Source organism: Spea bombifrons, chromosome 6, assembly GCF_027358695.1.
Source record: "Spea bombifrons isolate aSpeBom1 chromosome 6, aSpeBom1.2.pri, whole genome shotgun sequence".
Taxonomy (NCBI): Eukaryota; Metazoa; Chordata; class Amphibia; order Anura; family Pelobatidae; genus Spea; species Spea bombifrons.
The window spans coordinates 15,042,501-15,066,089 of NC_071092.1; the positions used below are offsets into that span (position 1 = coordinate 15,042,501).

General features: G+C 40.3%; 1 protein-coding gene across 2 annotated transcripts in view; it reads right to left on the minus strand.

Moving 5' to 3' along the window:
* Positions 1-14,713, minus strand: part of DUSP12 (dual specificity phosphatase 12) — a 15,266-nt gene extending 553 nt beyond the window's left edge. Inside the window, exons 1-5 of one of the 2 annotated variants that reach the window (XM_053469344.1) lie at positions 14,207-14,713; positions 11,387-11,500; positions 10,516-10,634; positions 7,084-7,174; positions 1,277-1,454 (exon numbers count right to left, since the gene is read on the minus strand). In XM_053469344.1, the coding sequence (XP_053325319.1) occupies positions 1,277-1,454; positions 7,084-7,174; positions 10,516-10,634; positions 11,387-11,500; positions 14,207-14,460 (756 nt within the window). In that variant the 5' untranslated portion in view covers positions 14,461-14,713. The remainder of the gene's footprint in view (positions 1-1,276; positions 1,455-7,083; positions 7,175-10,515; positions 10,635-11,386; positions 11,501-14,206) is intronic. The other variant, XM_053469345.1, reaches the window with a different exon arrangement.
* Positions 14,714-23,589: the final 8,876 nt, after the last annotated feature.

Sequence of the window (23,589 nt, forward strand, 5' to 3'; positions counted from 1 at the left end):
GTTTAGTTATTAACATTTTAATTGTAGCAAATTTGTATGAATAAATACCGTATTTGCTCGATTATAAGACGAGGTTTTTTCCAGAGCAAATGCTCTGAAAAATACCCCTCGTCTTATAATCGGGGTCGTCTTCTAATCAGACCCCAAAAAAATGGCTGGGGCCATGCTGCTTACCGGTCGCGAGCAGCGTCTCTTCCGTTAGAAGCAGGAGGACAGGAAGCTTGTAGCTTCCTCACAGAACTCTATCTCCCCCTCCCTCCTCTGGGGGCGGGGCCAGAGAAGTTGCTGGTACAGCCGGTCCCCTGCAGAAGTCTTCGAGTGAGAGATCTGCAGTTCAGGTAAGGGGGTGGGGGAGGGTTTTTGGGTAAGTATGTGTGATTAATGTGTGAAGTATGTGTGATTAATGGAATGAATGAGTATTTAAATGTTTGTGAATGTGTGTTTGTGTGTGATAGCATGGATGTGTAAGGGGGGTGGGGGTTGTAGCATGGCATAGGGAGGCTGTAATCCCACTACTATCATCCCCAGGTTCCAGCATGTACTGGCTGCCTTGGCTTGATAGGAGTGTGATTGCTGTTAGCAGCAATCACACTCCTATCAAGCCAAGGCAGCCAGTACATGCTGGGTTAAAAGGCATATCATGGGGCTGAGTGGCATATAGGGAGTTAAAATGCATTTCTGGACCTCCAGAAATGCATTTTAACCCCCTATATGCCACTCAGCCCCATGATATGCATATATACCTCCAGAAATGCATTTTAACCCCCTATATGCCACTCAGCCCCATGATATGCCTTTTAACCCCCTATATGCCAGAGTGGCATATAGGGGTATAAGGCATATCATGGGGCAGAGTGGCAAATAGGGGGGGTATAAAGCATTTCTGGGGGCAGAGTGGCATAACTGGGGGGGGCAGGTTGGCAAATAAAAGGAAATTTAAAAAATATATTTACATGAATTAATATTTACTGGTAAAACTTTTTTTCCTATAGGGTCGTCTTATATTCAGGCTTTTTGTTTTTTTCCTAAATTAATATTTTGATTTTGGGGGGTCGTCTTATAATCGGGGTCGTCTTATAATCGAGCAAATACGGTAATTTGTACAGGAAAATATATTGTAGACACAGGAAAACAAACTGCTGAGATGGCTAACATAAAATAAGGTAGCCCGGAGAATACCAAACAAATAATTTAAGCGATGATAATAAGGTTCACGCTAAAATAAGGACAAACAAACAAAACAAAGCAGAATACTGTTATAGTCTTTCCACCTTACCTGCCCATCCATTACACCTAGCAGAGCTTCTTCCATCCACTGCACAGGCTCCACAAAGTAGGAGGTACACTTTGTAGTGTCCAAGGCACATACCGAAGTCAGCTTCTTATGCACAAATGCTGTCGGGCCAGTGCCCAAGACATGATTAAGTATACTGCTTTCCCGGAACAAGGAACGTCTAGAAAGAACAAGATGACAACAATACATGCGGATCAGCTTTAACAAAACGTTTGCACCATAAATGTCCTGTATCAATGCCAAAACGAAGGATATGTTTTAGAGCCACCCAAAAATACTTGTATATTGATATTTGACTTTTAAATGTCTGTACATGTCTACATGATATTCTACATACTTTTTTATACCTTTCCTCCTCATACAGTTTTTTTTTTTTTTATTCTATGGTTTAAGATATCCGGACATAACAACAATGATCTGCTCCTTAACAGGTCTAACAATTAGGTAAATACAACCTCAGATGAACAACACATGACATATTAAACTGTGTCTTGATTTATTCAACAAAAATAAAGCCAAAGTGGAGAAGCCATATATGAAAAACTAAGTACACCCTTACTGGTTCCATACAAATAAAGATGCCAAGTAACAGACAGGTGCTGCTAATCAAATGACATTGATAAATCCATCAGCAAATACAAAAAAAATGTTTTTAACTCTAGAGTATTTAGATGTGTGTTAAAACAATGCCAATGAGGAAAGACATCAGCAATGATCTTAGAGAAGCAATTCTTTCTCCCCATAAATCTGGGTATGGTTAAAAGTCAATTTCCAAACCATTCGTCTAGGGCTGCAACTAACGATTATTTCCATAATCGATTAGTTTGCCGATTATTTTTTCGATTAATCGGATAAAAAAAATATGTAAATTTTTTGTTTATTTAAAAAAATGCAATGAGCAAACTGGGTGTTAAAAACAAATATCAGAATTTAAAAAAATGCATTTCTTGTCCATTTCCCAACCTGCCCCCCCAGTTATGCAAATCTGCCTCCCAGATATGCTACTCTGCCCACCCCAGATATGCCTTATATTCCCCTTTATGCCATAGTGCCATCTGATATGCCTTATACCCCAGATATGCCACTCTGCCCCCCCCCAGACTTACCCCCTGTGCTCCATACTCTTTGGTGTCTAGTCAGGGCAGCCGGTGGAGGTCTGCGTGAAACGCATAGACAAACCTCTGCTGCTGCTGGCTGGCACTTTCGCTGGAGCTTCTATGACGGAGCAGCAGTGGAGGATGTCTGCACGCATCACACACACCCACTGCGGGGGATCTGGATCTTAGTGTTATGGTCGGACCTCTTTTTTTTTAATTATTATTTATTTATTTATTTTATTATGCCTTGCTATCGAGGCATTTCAGCGACACAATTGAACTCTTTTAAAGTGTATGGCGGACATTGACGCCTGGGGAGGAGCCAGACATGGCCCCTGATGCCGATCTCCGTGTTGCTGAACGCCTCGACATCCATGCAGAAAGTGAACGTAGATCGCATCCTGGCACATCAATCCTTGAAAAAAAAATGTTTGGCCCCTCGAACCATACCCTCCACAGTTCATTGAGACAATATAGACACACGTCCTCCTTCAGGTTGATTCATAATATTTTTACTTGAGTGGAACTTCTTGAAAACAAACATCTAAAGGTGATGCACAAATATTGGTATAACTACAACCACCAATGTGTTCAAGAGGGTGCTGCTTGTGCACAAATAAACTTCACAATTGTCTCAAAAATATATTACAAAGTACAATAGTGTCTGCGCACCTGATAAAAAGTGATAAAGATAAAAATAATTTAATATGAAAACATTGTCAGGGTATCAATAAGCCCTTTTTGAAGATTGATAAAGAGGTATCAATGGGAATATACTTAAAATACATTTTTCATATAAGATTCGACAGTGGTGCCAATAATTGTAGCACACATTTATTTTTATTTTTTTTATATATAAACCTGTATTGTGTTTTCAATTCTTTGCTCAAATTTACCAATATTTGTGGAGGGCACATATATATATATATATATCTCCAATGTTTCTACAGCCTGGCGAATTGGATTTAAGGCTGAAATTAGTGAGGAATTCTTTTGCTATTTCAAAGCCATTTTCTTTTCAAAACTGGTAATCATGTCCCTATGTCCTATTTGGGACATCTGGGCAATCCAATTTACCCCATCAAACCATATATTTTTGAAAACTAGACACCCAAGGGTATTTCCATGCCAGGAATTTTGGGAAGAAACAATGCAGATTTTTAGCACTTGCTCATCAAAACAAACTTTTTTATTTATTTATTTTTTTTTTTAATATATATATTTTTGGGTGGTTGCCTTTAAGGTGAAATCACTGGATATTTTTACATTTTACTAATAACATTAATCAGTGATCAGGCCCAAAACTTGAAAATTTGTCCCAGACCCTCCTCCAGCAAACTTTACAACAGGCACGATGCATTCTGGTAGGTAGCATTCTCTGTGTATCCACAAAATCCAGGTTCCTCCACCAGACTTCCGGAAAGTGAAGCGTCATTCATCACTATAGAGAACATTTATGTTTCAGAGTCCAGTGGCGGTCTCTAGCCAGCACTTGTCATTGACCATAGTGATCTCGGCTTGTATGCAACTGCTCTGGACAAACAGTCCTTGTGCTGATGATGCTTGCAGAGGAAGTTTTAGAGCTCATCTGTAGTGAGTGATACTGCAGAGAAAGTGTTTTGAGGCGATTCAGCACTCGTGGCTACGCTCTGTGAATTTGTGTGGACTGCCGCAAAGGTGGCACGTTATGTCAGTGCCACGTTTGAAGTTACTGAGCTCTTCAATACGTCACATTCTACTGTCTGTTTATGGACATGACATACCTTTGTGCTTAAATTTTATACACCTGCTAGAAATGGATAAGCTGAAACTCAATAATTAGAAAGGGTGACCACATACTTTAATACACTTTATTAGGTGCACCTTGGTAGTACCGGGTTGGACCCCCTTTTGCCTTTTGAACTGCCTTCATTCTACCAGGTGCTGGAAAAATTCCTCAGAGATTTTGGTCCATATGAACATGATGGCATCACGCAGTTGCTGCTGATTTGTTAGCTGCACATCCATGATGCAAATCTCCTATATTCCACCACATCCCAAGGGTGCTCTATTGGATTGAGATCTGGGGACTGTGGAGACCATTGGAGTACAGTGAACTAATTGTCATGTTCAAGAAACCAGTTTGAGATGATGTAAGCTTTGTAACATGGCTACTTTCAGCAGGATAATGCACCATCAGAAGATGGGTTTCACTGTGGTCATAAAGGGATGGACATGGTCAGCAACAATACTCAGGTAGGCTCTTGTTTTCAAACAATGCTCAATTAGTACTAACGGGCTCAAAGTGCGACAAGAAAATGTCCCCCACACTAGGGCTGCAACAACTAATCGATAAAATCGATAATGAAATTCGTTGCCAAAGAATTTCATTATCGATTAGTTGAATCGATTATCGATTATAAAATGAGGGTTTTTTCAGAGCAAACGCTCTGAAAAATACCCCTCATTATATAAACCGTTTCAGTGACTCACAGCAGCAGCTCCTACTTACCAGTCGCTCCCTGTAATCACTGTAAAGCCCCTTCCTTCTCCCAGAAGTCCAGAACCACATGGCTGTGACACTCATCTAACTGTAAGTATAAAATTAATATTTGGGCTACTGAAAGTTAGGGGAGGTGGGGGTTAATTTAGGGGCAGTTATGGTTAATGGGGTGTTTAGGGTTAATTTAGGGGCAGTTATGGTTAATGGGGTGTTTAGGGTTAATTTAGGGGCAGTTATGGTTAATGGGGTGTTTAGGGGCAGCTATGGTTAATGGGGTGTTTAAGGGCAGCTATGGTTAATAGGGTGTTTAAGGTTAATTTAGGAGCAGCTGTGGTTAATGGGGTGTTTGGGGTTAATTTGAGGCAGTTGTGGTTAATGGTGTGTTTAGGGTTAACTTAGGGGCTGTTGTGGTTGACAGGGTCTTTAGGGTTAATTTAGGGGATGCTGTGGTTAATGGGGTGCTTAGGGTTAATTTAGGGGCAGTTATGGTTAATGGGGTGTTTAGGGTTAATTTAGGGTAGTTGTTTTGATGGGGCATTTAGCGTTAATTTAGGGGTAGTTATGGTTAATGGGGTGTTTAGGGTTAATTTAATGATGAGGACTGAGGGTTAATTTGATTAATTTAATAAAGTTAACGTAAGGTGCAGTTAGAGATAAAGGGGGGCCAAACTAAGGGGAATCTAAATCCTGGTTGCAGTGAAGATTAACCCAGTACTTATTTATAAAAGTATGGTGTCAGTGTGATGCGAACGGGTCTGTGACTCTGAGGGGACTATGAGATATCGGGCATATCTGGGGAGGACAGAGTGACATATCTGGGGGTATAAGGCATATACATTATATAAGGCATTTGTGGGGAGGGCAGTGTGGCATGTCTGGGGAGGATGGAGTGGTGTATCAGGGGGTATAAGGCGTATCAGGCACAGTGGCATATGTGGGGGGTGGAGTGGCATATGTGGGGGGTGGAGTGGCATATGTGGGAGGCAGCGTGGAGTGGCATATGTGGGAGGCAGCGTGGAGTGGCATATGTGGGAGGCAGCGTGGCATATGCGGGAGGCAGCGTGGAGTGGCATATGTGGGAGGCAGCGTGGCATATGTGGGAGGCAGCGTGGCATATGTGGGAGGCAGCGTGGAGTGTTATGTGTGGGAGGCAGCATGGCAAGCCTGGGCTCAAATGTGCATAAATTGGGGAGGCTGGTTGGGAAATAAAGACAAGAAATGCATTTTATCAAAGTTTTTTTTTTTTATTCTGCTGTTTGTATTTAACATCATTTGTTTATTAAATTATTTTAAATAAATGAAAAATTTACTTTCATTTTTTGTATCCGATTAATCGACAAAATAATCGGCCAACTAATCGATTATGAAAATAATCGTTAGTTGCAGCCCTACCCCATACCATCCAGCTTGAACCTTTGATACAAGGCAGGATGGATCCATGTTTCATGTTGTTAATGCCAAAGTCTGACCCTGCCATCTGAATGTCGCAGCTGGAATAGAGACTCATCAGACCAGGCAACGTTCTTCCAGTCTTCCATTGTCCAATTTTGGTGAGCCTGTGCAAATTGCAGCCTGGGTTTTCTGTTCTTAGCGGACAGGAGCAGCACCCAGGGTGGTCTTCTGCTGCTGTAGTTCATCTGCTTCAAGGTTTGACATATTGTGCTTTCAGAGATAGTATTCTGCATACCTTGGTTGTAACGAGTGGTTATTTGAGTTAGTGTTGCCTTAATGTCATCTCAAAACGGTCTGCCCATTCTCCTGACATCATCTGACATCAACAAGGCATTTTCCTCCACACAACTACCACTCACTGGATATTTTCTCTTTTTCTGGCCATTCTCTGCAAACCCTAGAGATGGTTGTGCGTAAAAATCCCAGTAGACCAGCAGTTTCAGAAATACGCAGACCAGCCCGTCTGGCACCAACAACCATGTCATGGTCAGTCACCAACAACCATGTCATGGTCAGTCACTTAAATCCCCTTTCCTCCCCATTCTGATGCTCGGTTTGAACTTCAGCAAGTTGTTCTGCATGCCTAAATGCATTGAGTTGCTGCCATGATTAGCTATTTGTGTTAACAAACAATTGAACAGGTGTAACTAATAAAATGGCCAGTGAGTGTAGCGTATTTGACAAATTTGACCAAATTATTTCCAAAAATTAATACAAAGGCTACTTAAAAGTAATTATAAAACAATATTATCTCCTACCTGCATTTCCTACATCTGTAGATTATATCTGCAGTTTTTCCCATGGAACTAGGGTCTGAGGCAAAGATTTCTTGTGGCAGCTTCTTCAACTCTAAAAAGTAGTTTCAGAGATATTTAAAACGGCTTCACAGTATAGTTTTAAGGCATGGGCAGATGCTTGTGTAAAGGAAAACTACTATGATTTCCAGAAGAACTGAACACTATAGATGCACTAGTAAAAGAGACTGAATGTAAACAAGCTAAAGCTCAAAGAAGTACTTTACCATACTAGTTAAATCTCACCTATGAAGTGTTTTGCTAGTTGATTTTATGTACATCTATTTATGTAAATGCAGGTTTCTTTCTGTCAAGGTATTTCATTATACGCCAACCTTAGTCTACCGGTCTATCAGCTGCTACTGATACAACCCCTCTGATGCCAACACCAGGGATGCCATTACATAAAAAAGCATATGAAAGCAAATAAACCAGCATAAGCCCCTAAATTGATAATGCAGTGTAAAGTGTCGGATACATGGCTGACAATCGCAGTCACAGAAAACAGCTCGGCAGCTATATTCAGGACCAAAGCATTTTTACACCTGAGGATGCCATTTTCAACATGTCTGCTATATTCTTGTACAATCATTATTTCTCTCTCTCCCTCTAGTTTATATATATTTTTTCAATCAGCATCACTAACACTATACTTTAACCTAACATCTAACAGTCTAACAGTTTCAGGGTTTTGGCAATCTTCTCATAGGTTTAGACATTAACAGCTGTGTGTTAAATTATTTTGAGTGGGCAGCAAATATACAGGCTGTAGACTAACTACTTTACATTGTAGCAGAGTGTCATTTCTTCAGTGTTGTCGCATGAAAAGATATCATAAAATATTTACAAAAATGTGAGGGGTGTACTCACTTTTGTGAGATACTGTATGTATTACTATGTTGCTTTGGAGTTTTTGCGCAGCATATGTGGAACTGCACAAAACACCATCAATTTTTATTCATCAATATCATCGGACAGCAATGCCCCCACCTGTATAAGTTTGGCACGGGAAAACTTTTAGACGCATAGTAATGGATGCACAATGTACCTGCAAAAAATTAGACCTCCCAAACTCCTTTTTTGTTTAGAAGTAGACATATTATAGAACATTACTAAGAGCATTTATTGTAAATTAACATATTTCCACAAATGCTGCATGTTTCTTACACAATATTTTGCTGCAGAAAATTATATCCAGTAGACTAACAAAAACTGCCTGTTTTGTGCATTTGTACGAATCTCTGCTGACAAGGGTGATTCTCAATGAAAATTAAACTCGATTGTATAGGCATATGGTGCCAAAAGGTCTTTTAAGATAAATTGGTCTTTTGAAGCTGGGACTCCAACCAAGGCCCTCTGCAAGGTGTGACATTTTACAGGGAGGCAGTGCCTTTAAGTCTGCTAGCTGAGTCATTCACCATATGCCTGTATCTCCTCATAGATACTGGATTCTTTGATATGCTAAGTGACCACAAGCAGTCAGGAAAACCATTTCATATCCAACCCATATCAATAATAACTCACATTCATTATCATACCTCCTTGTGTGCATACCTAGAACAGGGAAAGTGCACCCTACAAAAAGAGTACAAACTTAACAGTTTGGAAGGAATTGTGAAGTCTATGATGTTCAGTCATAAGTAGCAAGTGTGACATATCTATGGACTACACCTTCCCTCCGCTTATACCACCTCTGGGCTGGCTTGGAAACTCGAGATGAACTGGGAAAGAGTATAACGTTAATGAGAGAAGATTGGTCATTGTGCTTACTAGGGGCCAAGATCTAATTTTGAGTAAGTCGCCATCTTTCCTCGCCGGAGCCCTACGGACAGAAAAACTGATACTTTACCATTCAAGTGAGTAGTTAGGTTTTCTGTAATTTTCTCCTTTTTATTTTATCTGTTGGTGTAAATAATCTGTTTATCATCTTTTTTGTATGCACTGTGATTTTTTTGTTCATAATAAATATTCCTTTATTAAGTTATGCTTTTGTCTGGTAAAGACTCACGTTACCTGATTAGACCTGTTTATTGGTAATTTTAAATCACGTAATTATTGTGTTAAAATATATTGTGTGGGTTTTTAGTCTGATTCGCTTGGGGGACCAAGGCACCCCATTTAACAATTGTCTTGGTGGTGGCAGCGTTATTTTGATATTAGTTATATCATTATAGTCAATTGCGGGTGGTGTTAAGGGTGGATATTTTTATTTGTATCACTATTTTCGGTCTAGGGCAGACATAATTTTAACCCTTTTACCACCAGAACGCTTGGAGTAGAGTGCGTTCGTGACACGTCCATTCGCTGCCATGCCGTTTTAGCGCTCCTTGATGAGGTAAAGTGGAAAAGGTGTGTGTAGGAGGGTACATATAAATGACTGATAGCAGCCAATGGTCTCATTTATGGTTATGACTGTGATTGATGAGTCCAACAACATGCAGGAATTTTTCCTTATTTTCTTCACTCTGGCAAATCAGCATTTACAATGGAAGGGATAAGCATTAGATATTTGTACTGATATCATTTTAACTTGTCAGTACACTGATGAGAGTTGGAGTGTGGAGTAACAGTATATTTTAGTGCAGAAATTGTGCTGTTGTGGGGTGGATTGGAGAAGCTGTAGTGTATGTATATCATTTATAAATACCACTTACAGGGACTGATTCAGAGATTATTATTATTCAGAGAGAAAATTAGGCATTTGACTGTGCTTACACACATTGTGTTTTTACAGTGTCCTGTACAGTGGGGCTGGACATGTACTGGTGTCTACTCCTAGTGCCATTCTACTACTGCACCTGCTGCCATATCACCATCCTTACTCTGAGGCATCAATTAATCAAACTGCTCCATATTTTTATTTTTATTTTTTTTTAAGAAGTTGAGCCCCATGGCATGCTGCTGGATGTGTGTGTCCATTGGTGCAGTGCTGCTTTTGCTGGTGGCGGTGGTCCTGCAGTGCAAAACCAACCAAGGATCTTTCTTAACCTTGAGGAGGTGCTGTTATTGGTAAAGGGTGAGTACTTCAGGGAACACACACAAATGTTTTTGAATCAAAAAATGTTGTTCAAGCTGAACGGATGGGAAAAGAAATTGAAAAATTGTGTCCAAAGGGTACCCAAATAGGAGCCTATACTCCCTTCTCATCACTTGATAGAAGGGATAAGCATTACTATCCTTCCCTATATGTAAAGGCAGAAAATTATTTCCCTAAGACAGACCTTTCATTTTGTTTATCTATTGCATACTGTTCATTACTTGCTTTGTATAGTGTTTGTGTAATGACATACACAATGGATAAATAATTCCTAAAATATAATATATAACTATTTCAACAGCATTCAAATGGTAAACGAACATTAGTTAAAAAAAACCAGCTTGTACTAATACACTCACCAGGATATTTCTCTGTGACTTTCTGAAGACGATATTGCTTGTAGGTTGGACTTGTCAAATCCACCTCACAGCCCATTGCTTCAAACAATGCCAGCTGGTTGACAAACTCTTCATTAATCCTGAATTGACCACAGAAAAGTGGTTAGAGATGTGGAATAATAAAATTAAGTTTGCAGTTAAGTCCTCAGCCCCTAAAAATAACTATTGTGTTAAACTAAAAGAGCCTAAAAGAGTCCCCATTTGGAGCTAGATTTTGTTGTTGTCTAAAGCAACATGGCTATAGTTTAAAATGGCCAAAGAACTAAAAAAATTAAGCTTACACTCAAAATCTGCTTAAAGAAAAAAAAAATTGTCTTCCTCCACCTCTGAACCTCTACCAAAAGCCTGGGAGTTTGAGGGTTCTACGCAGTCTCATGGCTGTTCCTAGCACTGCACTCTTCTGGACAGAGTGTTCTAATGTTCCTGGATTACACCTATAAACACTGGGACCACTTTGGCCTTCACTCTCCACATTTTCTCTATTTCTTCTCCATCTTCTCCTTCCTGATGATGATGATGATAGTTCAGTATGGTTAGATCTTTTCTGTAATCTTCACTCAGGATGCCTGATGATGTCCACAGGCCAATCATAGTGTAATTAGTGCACTCCGTGAATGATTATTACAGGAGACTAGAGCTGTGAGAGGCCTGTGTAGGAGACTAGAGGGGAGAAGTTAAGAAAAGGCCACTGTAGGAGACCAGAGGGGAGGTGCTCAAAAAATGTTTGCCATGTAATTTTAATGATGGGCATATGCCCTTGTGTATGTTATATATTATTTCTGAATTTATGTGTGCTTACATCCCAATGAGCAACATTTAAAATAAAACTTACTTGACATCAGGTTTTATGATCTCCAGTCGTGTGTAGGCATCTTGAAATGTAAGGTTTTCTGTATTCATTAAATAAGCTGTAACAACAGCAGCACTCCGACTCATCCCAGCATGACTAGAAATTAAGAAAGCGATTTGTTAGCCTTTTTACGGTACTTATGACCAAAACCCACCGATGTGTGATTCTAGTATAAACCAAGCATAAACTTTGGTTCTAACTCACAGAGAAACTTTTTCCATTTCAAGTATGAAATTAAAAATACGTTTTCAAAACTATTGCGCTGTTGCCTTTGTTGGGCAGACTGACTGGGGGGGGGCACATACATACCAATATACATACAGATATACCGTATTTGCTCGATTATAAGACGAGGTTTTTTTCAGAGCAAATGCTCTGAAAAATACCCCTCGTCTTCTAATCGGGGTCGTCTTCTAATCAGACCTCAAATAGAGGTCTGATTAGGAGACTAAGATCCAGATCCCCCGCACCGCTGCAGGGGACCTGGATCCTCCTGTCTCAGCCAACCCCCCCCCCATCATACACACACTTACCGGTGCTTCCTGCTTTGTTGCCGGGGCAGCAGGTTGACGTCTACGCGATCCGCGTAGACAACGTCCGCTGCAGCCGGAAGGAGGTGTGGCTAGCAGCGGGGGTTGTCTGCGTCCGTCGCATAGACCTTCCCCGACTGCCAGAGATCAGAGTTCCCCGCACCGGTGCGGGGAACTCTGATCTCTGACAGCCGGGGAAAGTATACGCGACGGACGCATACAAACCCCCGCTGCTAGCCACACCTCCTTCCGGCTGCAGCAGAAGGCGACGTCAACCCGCTGCCCCGGCTGGAAGCACCGGTAAGAGAGGGGGGAGAGCGGGGGAAGGGGGGTGAGAGAGGGGGAGAGAGAGAGAGTGAGAGTGTGAGAGAGTGTGTGTGTGTTAGTTAGTTAAATGGGGGTATAGGGTGTGTGTGTGTGTGTTAAATGGGGGCATAGGGCGTTTCTGGAGTGGCGTTAAGGGGGCATTTAATAGAGCACTCTGCCTCCTGAAATGCCTTATACCTCCCTATATGCCACTCTGCCCCATAATATGCCTTTTAACCCCCTAAATGGCAGAGTGGCATATAGGGGTATAAGGCATTTCTGGAGGCAGAGTGCTCTATACAATGCCTTTTAACTCCCTTAATGCCACTCTGCCTCCTGAAATGCCTTATACCTCCCTATATGCCACTCTGCCCCATAATATGCATTTTAACCCCCTAAATGCCAGAATGGGATATAGGGGTATAAGGCATTTCTGGAGGCAGAGTGGCACATAGGGGGTCAAAAGGCATACCATGGGGCACAGTGCCATATTGGTGTGGCAAGCCTGGGGGCAGATGTGCGTAACTAGGGGACACTTTGGAAAATACAAGAAATAAAAACAAAAAAAATCTTTTTCTCAATCATAGCTTTTATTAAAAAAAAGAGTTTACATGAATTAACATTTACTGGTAAAACTTTTTTTCCTTTGGGGTCGTCTTATATTCAGGCTTTTTCTTTTTTTCCTAAGTTAATATTCAGATTTTGGGGGTCGTCTTATAATCGAGCAAATACGGTACATCCACACTCACACATCCTCACGTAATCACCCCACAACTCACTAACACAGAATCAAAACGCACTCACAAAAATTGCACATACAAACACATTAAAACATCCTGTCACACACACTCACACTAGGACAATGATACTTACACCGTCACGCTTCCTCACACATTTGCCTCAACTGGAGCTGCTCACACAGTGTGCAATATTCCAGCAAGGTCGTGTGGACAGACCTGTACCAGACAGACATACTGCTTGTACTAAACAATAGAATGGCTTCACCAGTACTGCCATAAAGAATTAACTTGGTGGTGGTTGAGCAGATCTCTAGGTCTGCAGATAAAGGAGGCTTAATTCAACACAAAAACTTACAATACTGGATTTAGCACTTTATGTTATCCTATCTTTTGCATGGGATTTCCCCCATCAATTTGAGTTCACATTGGGACAAATAGATTTCAAAGTTTGAATTACAGCATATCTTGTCTGAACAGGACCTAATTTTAAATATCAGACTAAACTTTTTAAATTAAAAAAGCATGAATACCAGCAAGGGCTGAAATTTATGTACATTTTTGAGACAAGAGCCGGCCTATTTTTTTTATAGATGTCAGTAATGGATATCCCTATGGCGATCAATATGGCACAAAAGTTTGGGATTTGCAGATTTTAACATCTTAGCAACTTTGATTTCTTCATTCAGATGTACCATGTATAAACAGTGCAGACAGTCTCTTTATACATCATATTCTGGTAAGAGTGACTAGCGTTGGTAAAGTGATGCAACACACCAATATTTATAAACAAATTCACTTTGGATCTACTGTAGAATTGTGGATTACATGAACATTTTTCTCTATTCTCAAAACAGGGCTGATTATTCAATTATTAGGGCCACATAAAAAGGAAAAAAATAATTATAAACTATTTATTGTTACATGTCCTTTTTATATATATATATCATATAACTGACAAAGTTTGAAGAAAAAAATATAGTATTATGAAAAGGATTGTATTGCTATAGTTATACCTAGTTTAAAGTGATTTTTGACAAGTATATATGTCAGCCTGCATAATACTGTCATTGTTTTCTAAGTACTGTTGTCTTTTTAAGTAATTCAAGCAGAAATTATTAGTTTTCGGGACTAGAAGATAACCAATAAACAAATGCATCAAAAATAGTAATCTTTTTCAGAAGCTTTCAGGCATAAATCAATAAAAAAAGTAAAGCTAACAAACTCACCAGTGAACAAGGACAGCTGATCCCGATGTCCCCAGAGCATCTTTCACAAAGTGTAAGCATGCCGGTAAACAGCTCAGGAGGTCAGCACAAGAGTCATCCAATACATGAACAAACTTAACGTGGAATGAGTCCACATTCTTTGGTGTCTCGCTGTCCACAGTCAGTATATGCGTGATACCATCTCTCCGTAGCAGTTGTGGATCTGTTGTGTCACTGGAACTTCCAATGTATAGCCCTGGTAGCACACAGATCATCTTTAGGAGCGCGATGACAGACAGACCTTGGATTCTGTCTTGTGTATTATATTGCGATTACTCAGATGCTATGAAATTACCGTACACGAACAAACTCAAGTTATTTCAGAATACATTATTGACAATATAATGGCTGAAAATTAGGAAGGGACATACAGCAACTAAACGCGTTGATTATATTGCACTTATTCGCTGCGCCAGCGACGTGATCTGGCTACCAGCATACGCGTTCCAGCTTCCACTGCAGTACTTCCGGTGTTGAGCGGCTTTAACTTCCAATAGCTGGAACGTGCCACCGGAAGAAGTTTCTTTGATAGTTTATGCTCAAACGGTGGGCGTAACGGAAAGTCGTTAATGTGCCTCAGCGCATGAAGCGGTATTATAAATATGTAGTATGAAACTGGCGATGACCATGATAATAATAATAATAGGCGTCCACTCAGTGGAATGTCACCTGTCGGTTATTATGCAGCAAGACACCCACACTAGCTGATCGCCAGCTTTTTTTTAATACCGTTTAATGCAGCGCGGTCAGTCCTAGCTGAGATGGAAAAAGATTGCTGCCATTGCACACTCCATGACTAACTCGAGCGGAATACCCGATAATCTCTCTTAGTGCTCTGCCTCAGAAGGTCGTAGCCACCACAGACCATAGTAGCTTAATACAATACATTGGAGTCAAGCTATCAGACACTTTCAAATCAGTGGTCATGCCATCAGACGCATTTTCCTGGAAATGTGATAATAATCATATAATGTTACAATTCTGAGTGTATTTTGCAGAGTTCTCACACAGATATATCTCCCTACAAAATTAGATACGTTTATTACACAAATTAAAGGTAAATATCCGCTCATATCTAGCAAATTCTGCATATATTACAAAATAGCATTTCTGCAGATTTTACAAAATTCCACCATTGGACCAATACACTGCACATATCTCACACACACGCCCCTAAATAATATTTTACAATACAATGCATTTTTACTGTAGAAATGTAAAGATATAGCACCCCAAATATCAGCGCAGTACATGATAAATGTCATATTTCTTTTTTTTTTTTGATTTATCTTTTTTATTTTATTTATAAACATATACAAACATTTAAGACTTGATATATAAAAGGAGTACATACGAAAATAAATATAATATACAAAAATTCGAAAATTTCCTTATTCAAGGTTGATTCCACTTATTTTCAGAGGGAATCACTATAGTGTTCATTTATAACATATACGGAAAAGAAAAAAAAAACAAAACAAACGATCAAGACAATCGGTAGATGCACTTATAGGGTTGTTACTAATTCATCAAATGTTTTATACCAAAAGTCCCAGCACTGGAAAGCTTTCCATGAGTTTAGAAAAGGCCAACTGATTGCTCTTTCCATTTTTATTTGAAAAAGTAATTGGTTAATAAAATGTTTCCATATAGGAGATCCAAAGGATTTCCAATTTCTGGCGATCGTAATTTTCATTGCTACTAGGCAATGTGTTAGCAATAATTTATCTTTTTTCTGTAAAAAAGGCCAATTTAAATGTAATAATGCAACCTCTGGTGATCTTTTTATCTTTGTTTTTAATAAGTAGTCCAGTAAATCATACATCTTATTCCATATGTCTTTAATTTCTCCACATTCCCACCAAATGTGTAGATATGTTCCCTCAGCTTTGTTACATCTCCAACAGGTGGAGAGGGCATTAGGATACATTAATTTTAGCTTAGACGGAACCAGATAAATGTCATATTTCAACATTCTACATGGGGTTAAAAAAAATTCCCCCATTGGACCAATACAGTTACACTGCACATATCTCAAACATACACCCCACTATTATTTCTGAGAATATGGTGCATTTTTACTGTGGAAATTTAAAGATACAGTGCCCCAAATATCAGCCCAATACATAGCAAATGGGATTTTTCAACATTCTACAGGGGGTTAAAAAAAATTCCCCCATTGGACCAATACAGTTACACTGCAGATATCTCAAACACATGCCCCTCATTATTACATAGCAACCGGCATTTTTCAATATTCTACAGGAGGTTAAAAAAATTCTCCCATTGGACCAATACCGTTACACTGCACATATCTCAAACACACATCCCCTCTATTATTTCTGAGAACACGGTGCATTTTTACTGTGGAAATTTAAAGATACATAGCAAATGGGATTTTTCAACATTTTACAGGGGGTTAAAAAAAATTCCCCCATTGGACCAATACAGTTACACTGCAGATATCTCAAACACATGCCCCTCTATTATTTCTGAGAATATGGTGCATTTTTACTGTGGAAATTTAAAGATATAGCGCCCCACATATCAGCCTAATACATAGCAAATGGGTTTTTTCAACATTCTACAGGGGGTTAAAAAAAAATCCCCCATTGGACCAATACAGTTACACTGCAGATACCTCAAACACATGCCCCTCTATTATTTCTGAGAATATGGTGCATTTTTACTGTGGAAATTTAAAGATACAGTGCCCTAAATATCAACCCAATACATAGCAAATGGGATGGGTAGAATGTTGAAAAATGCCAGTTGCCGTCTACTGGACTGAAATGTGGGGAGCTATATCTTTAAATTTCCACAGTAAAAATGCACCATATTCTCAGAAAAAATAGAGGCGGGTGTGTTTGAGATATTTTCAGTGTAACTGTATTGGTCCAATGGGGGAATTTTTTGGAACCCCATGTAGAATGTTGGAAAATGCCAGTTGCTGTCTATTGGACTGATATTTGGGGTGCTATAGCTTTAAATTTCCACAGTAAAAATGCACCATATTCTCAGAAATAATAGTGGGGTGTATGTTTGAGATATGTGCAGTGTAAATATATTGGTCCAATGGGGGAATTTATTTTAACCCCATGTAGAATGTTGAAATATGACATTTATCAAGTACTGCGCTGATATTTGGGGTGCTATATCTTTAAATCTCCACAGTAAAAATGCACCATATTCTCAGAAATAATAGAGGGGGGTGTGAGAAATGTGCAGTGTAATTGTATTGGTCCAGTGGGGGAATTTTTTTAACCCCCTGTAGAATGTTGAGAAATGCCAGTTGCTGCCACGGGGCTGATATTTGGGGCGCTATAGCTTTACATTTCAACAGTGAAAATGCACCATATTCTCAGAAATAATAGAGGGGGTGTGTTTGAGATATGTGCAGTGTAACTGTATTGGTTCAATGGGAGAATTTTTTTAATCCCATGTAGAATGTTGAAAAATGCCAGTTGCTGTCTACTGGGCTGATATTTGGGGCACTATAGCTTTCCATTTCCACAGTAAAAATGCACCATATTCTCAGAAATAATAGAGGGGCATGTGTTTGAGATATCTGCAGTATAACTGCATTGGTCCAATGGGGGAATTTCTTTTAACCCCTGTAGGATGTTGAAAAATCCGCAGAAGTAGGTTCTCAATAATAATATGTGTGCAAACAGCATATCATCAAGAAGAAACAAGGGGGAGGGATAACGGGAAACATATAGCTAGTATTGTCCACCCAAAAAGAGTAAAAAGTCTATCTTATTGCGCCATTCCTTCAAGGCTTCTATTGGAGAAAGTACAAACACCAGCTCTAACACGTAGGACTTGTCAGCACCCAGGTTGCACACAAGGGACTTCTTAGATTTCTCTTTTCTCATTAGTTAACTTTACCCTTTCTCACTATGCCCCACCTTCATCTTATTCACTTACCTTGCTGAGGTCCTGTGATGGGAGCACTAGGCCTTGTACTCACTGCTGCTTCTCATGGTGAACGGGTTCACTGCTGAGTGCTAGGATGTGATGTGATATTCCAGAGCTCCTCAACAAGCAATGGCACCACTACGCAGAGCCAGGTGGTGGAAGGGACCGGAGGAGAACATTTCCAGCCACCACTCAACGCCCCTCTCTGCACTCCACTCCCTGCCACCTGGGTTCTGTGCACCCCGTGCTCCCGCATCGGCGCAGCCCTGACTACCAGCTGCATAGATTTGTGTTCACACGGCTAGAAAGTTTAATGGAAGTTCATCCCGACTCAGGATCTCACAGTTTTCCTTCAGCACAGTGTTCCCCAATGATGCTTCTAAGTTGGCAACTTAACTAGAATGTTAGGAGAATTTTCTTTCATCTGATCTCCATGGAGCAAAAACTGGTTACTTATATTAACTGAGGGTCAACCCAATGCTTGTAAGCGTTTAGTAGTGTTCACATGGGGCAAAACACACCACATCTGACACAAAAAAAAAACAGCTTAACACAGTTCACACTTACGTGCTTAAGAATAAAGAGTGAGTGCAATACATCTTTTATTAGTATATGCCTATTTTGATGCAGACAATGCTGCAGTATGCACCTTGTTCTGCTTTGTCATTTGCTACATAAGCTGAGATAAGTTTGGAGTGCCTACATTATATTTTGCACAGTGTTTTTATTGCTGGGCATTATCTATTGAGCATATGCCTTGACTTCCCCCTGCCCATTCCAGTTGGTTTCCTAACTCCGCTCTTGCTTACAATGAAATTGTGATATAATAAATCAGCATACACAAAAAACACAAAAATGGAGGGTATTAAAAGCCCCCAAAAATCACTATACATAGATCTCCATAAATAAATAGAGAGAACATCTTACCCACTAAGAATATCTTGAGATCTTGCTATACCACCAAAATCATGAATCCATCATCATATTAATTTGCAAGTGGAACAGAGAAACATGGAAGCCCCAGAGGAAAAGCAACGACTCTCTGGAAAGGTGACTTTTGGAATAACACAAAAGTAAAGATATGCAAGATCTCACCTTTCCTGCAAGAATCACACATCCATCATTAAATTACATTAACTTGCAAATGGAATGTGGAAGTTTTATGTAAAAATACAGAAGCCCCAGAGGCAAAACATAAACCAGTAAGACCATAAATATTTAGATGAAACCAAAACAGATGCGGTATCGGCGCTGCCATGGCAACAGTGGTAAGCGCAGAATAGCCAGCATGGGCCTCTAACAAGGACAGATTTTACTTCATATAATATATAGATATATGGATACATACATATTTATAGAAGTGTACCAGAGATTATTTTATTATTATATTATAGTATTATTAAACAATAATCACCTTAAATTCATAAATAGCTAAATTATGAATATACAATCATTTTATTGTTATAAAATATAGATTGTTACATGTTTGAATCTCCATTAATAGATAAATATTGTCTTAATTACATGATATAGATACATTAATTTACATATACAGTAAACCTATTAATTAATCTGACATGCAATAGGAACATAAGGCTTCTATAAGCTTTGGTCTCTTTCTCATCCGTGTAAATGGATTTCCTAGCTATCCAGTCCCTCAATAAGTGAAGTAAGCTGTAGCCAGATCAACTCTATTGTCCTTCCTTCGCTGCCCGGACAACACACTGGGGAGTCAGAAGCACCGGTAAGTTTTGGGGGGGGGTACCAGAAAGGAGGATCCAGGTCCCCAGCAGCGCTGTGGGGGATCTGGATCTTAGTCTCATAGTCAGACCTCTATTTGAGGTCTGATTATAAGACAAGGGCTATTTTTCAGAGCATTTGCTCTGAAAAAAACCTTGTCTTATAATCGAGCAAATACGGTAGTTTCACCCTACTAATTCTAGGTTTAGCTCCTTTCTAGATACATGTAGTAATCCTATTATTGATTGTATTATTATTATTATTGAGTAACAAAAATAAATGTAAAAATAATCCGAAAATGTCAAAAATACAGCCGAGGGATCAAAGCCAAAAAAGGTAGTCAGAAAAGCCTGGTCAGGAACACAGAAGGCTGTGGAGTCAGGAACAGAAGCCAGGATCAGGAACCAGGGTCATACACAAGAATCAACAGAATCAAAAGTAGCAACAGCAGGAATGCCATGTCTGAAACCACGTAAGGACAGTGAAGTACTGAACCTAGCAGCTTGAATAACCAGAACACAGCAAAAAGGGGCTGGCTAATTGACAAGTGATCAAGTAGAGGTGTGTACCTGTTTACTAAGCAGAAAGCAAGTAGGAGTAGGGTAAGGCTGAGAACCTTGACAGTACCCTGGTCTATTGGGAAAATGTGTATGGAAGACGGAGGAGGGTGGAAGCATGAACATCAGTAGCGGGGACCCAAGAGCCCTCCTCCGGACCGTACCCTTTCCAGTGAACTAGATATTGTAAGTAGCCTCTAGACACAAGAGAACCAATAATGCTCTGAATCTCATATTCCTCATGTTTGTTTACACATACTGGCTACGGATGAGGTAATGAAGCGAGTACACACCAACAGTTTCAGGAGCAAAATGTGGAACTCATTTGAAATGTGCATATTAGAGCGAAGATCTAAGTCATTAGCCACTGGGTTGACCTGCAGAAGGACCGACATAACGGTGGGGCCAGTTTTTGGGATGGCACTTGGAGGTTAAGGTTGCCAGAAGACAGCCAGACCCTCTCCCCGACATGGTAGGTGGTAGTGGGCAAGCACCTACGATCGGCCTGGGTCTTTTGACGTTGCATGGATTATTGGAGCGAGTCCTGAACCTGCACCCAAGTGGATTGGCGTACCCTTAAGTGATCCTCCAATGCGGGAATGCCCTGTGGCACAAATGTATCAAGCAACATGGCCGGTTGAAACCCATAGTTAGCCATGAATGGTGATAACCCACACGTTGAGAGCACTATTGCGGGCGAACTCTGTCCAGGGTAGCAGGTCAGCCCAGTTGTTGTGGTGGTCCGAGATTAAGCAAAAAGTGTTCTATTGCTTGGTTTCCCATTCCGCTGCACCACTGGACTGGGGGTGGAAAGCCAAGGAGAAGGAAAGCTGAATTCCCAATTGTGCACAGAAAGCGCTCCAAAACCTCATCAGCCTGCAGAGATCTGGCTTCTTTATAAAGCAATTGTCTCTTATGCCATATATTTAACCCCCTAACATTATGTGATATAATTTTCAACACCATATTACTGTTATTAAAAAAAAAAAAAACTATATCAAAAAAATTGTAAACAGACAAGAAGAAAAAGATATATGTTAGGGGTAAAGAAAAAGTAATTTTAAAAATATTAATTGGCACAAGAGAAAGCATAAGTTTCTATGCAGTCTGAGTAAAATTTTTACAATAAATACATTAATGCCTAAGAAATTGTCAGGGTCCTCAGCAAGGACCCCAACGAAGCGACTCACCTGAGTACCCCCAATGGCGGGCACCAGTTCCCACGCCGCTGCCGTCCTCACTGCTGCTCTGTCGGCTGCTTTGCCGTCTGTGTATAGACGCGCGCGCGCCCCCACCTCTCTTTGTGGATTCCTGAATGTAGAAGGCGGGGAACGCGCGTCAACGGCGTTACGCACGGAGGGGGGGCGACCACTGGTGGTAGCTTTAAAAACCAGCACTGAGTATCACTCAGTGCTCAGTTATTGTGCCTAACGGAGCTCTATTGTATTGCTGATTATTTCTATTGATTCCTGTTGCTGACCCTTGGCTATTTGTACACCGTTTATGCTGACTTCTACGTTCCTGGCCCTTGGCTACTAAATACCGTTTATGCTGATTTCTCCATTCCTGACCCTTGGCTATTGAATATCGTTTATGCTGATTTCTCCGTTCCTGAACCTTGGCTAATAAACACAGTTTACGCTATTTGGCTATTTATTCCTGGACTTGCTGAATTGCCATCTGTCCTCACCGCTGTGAGGTATCCTGCACACTGGGTTCCTCACCTCGAATCCCCGACAGAAATTGAGATATGCTATACAATGAATCACGATGGATGGAGTGCAGCTACGGTAATAGCCCCCTTTGCAGATGTAATAATCATGTCCTTGTGTCAGGCTGTAGGATACAAGGTGGGAACTCAGTATGCAGGCTACCTTCCTGAAGACAGGGGAAGGTTGGCTGAAAAAAGCAAAGTCTGGTAGCAGATCCAAAGGTCAGGGTGGGAGAGAGCTACAAAGTCCGTAAAATAAGCCAATAGGTCGGGATAGGAGAGGTCAGGAACAGCAAAAATCAAGCCAGAGGTCAGTAACAAGAATCCAATACAAAACTGCAGCGTTAACTAAATAGCTCCATCAAGCTCAATAACTGAGCACTGAGTGAAGCTCAGTGCCAGTTCTTGAATCCACCGCCAGGGGTCGCCCCTCCCCCATACGTGGTGCCGTCGACAGAAAAATTTGAAACATTTTATATTTTGAAATTCTGCAGGGATCTTTGCTCTCCTAAAGGCAATTAAAAAGTTATCCTTAACTTTGTAATAATGGACCCTAGCGATCATATCTCTGGGAGCATCCTTAAAAGCAGAGGAGGGTTTTGGTAGACGGTGGACAACACAGCCCAGATAAGGGCCTTAACATAGTCCTCTAGTTCTTGAGGCATAATAGAGTCAGGGATGCCCCATATCCTAACATTGTTCCTTCTGCTCCTGTCCTCCAAGTCTGTTATTTTGGTTAAGGCACTGTCAAGTTGCTAGGCGCCCCTCTCTTTCCTCCGCATCAAAAAAAAATGACAGCGTTTAAAAGCCGCTCACTGGCGCCCCCTTCAAATGGCGCCTATGGCACGAGCCATAGGTGCCATACCCTATATACGCCTCTGGATGACATATAAATAAATCAGTAAAGCATTCAAAAATTGCTAGACATTTGTTAAAATTTTGCTGTTGAGGAATTTTTTATGTTTATATTATAAAAACTTTTTTTAATATGTCACATTATTACATTTTAAAAATCTGAACTGGAGCAGAGATTGCAAGCCAGGCCTTCTCGTCCTCATCAATGCCTGACCTCACATATGCTCTACTGGATGAATGGGCACAATTTCCTCAAAACACTCCAAAGTCTTCTTGAAAGCCTTCCCAGAGAAGTGTAAGATGTTATAGCCGCAGAGGGAGGACTAACTACATATTAATGACGTATTTAGAATGGGATGCCATAAAAGTCCCTGTTGGTGTAATGGTCAGTTGTCCCAATACTTTTGTCCAAATAGTGTGTTTATATATATCAATAAAATGTTTTTAAAAAGTTATAATTTTTTATTAATTTCAGGTGCACATTGGAATTTTGATATCTGATCATCCTGTGCCCATGGACAGAAGTACTTCTTTCTAGAAATGAGGCTTTAATCCATGGA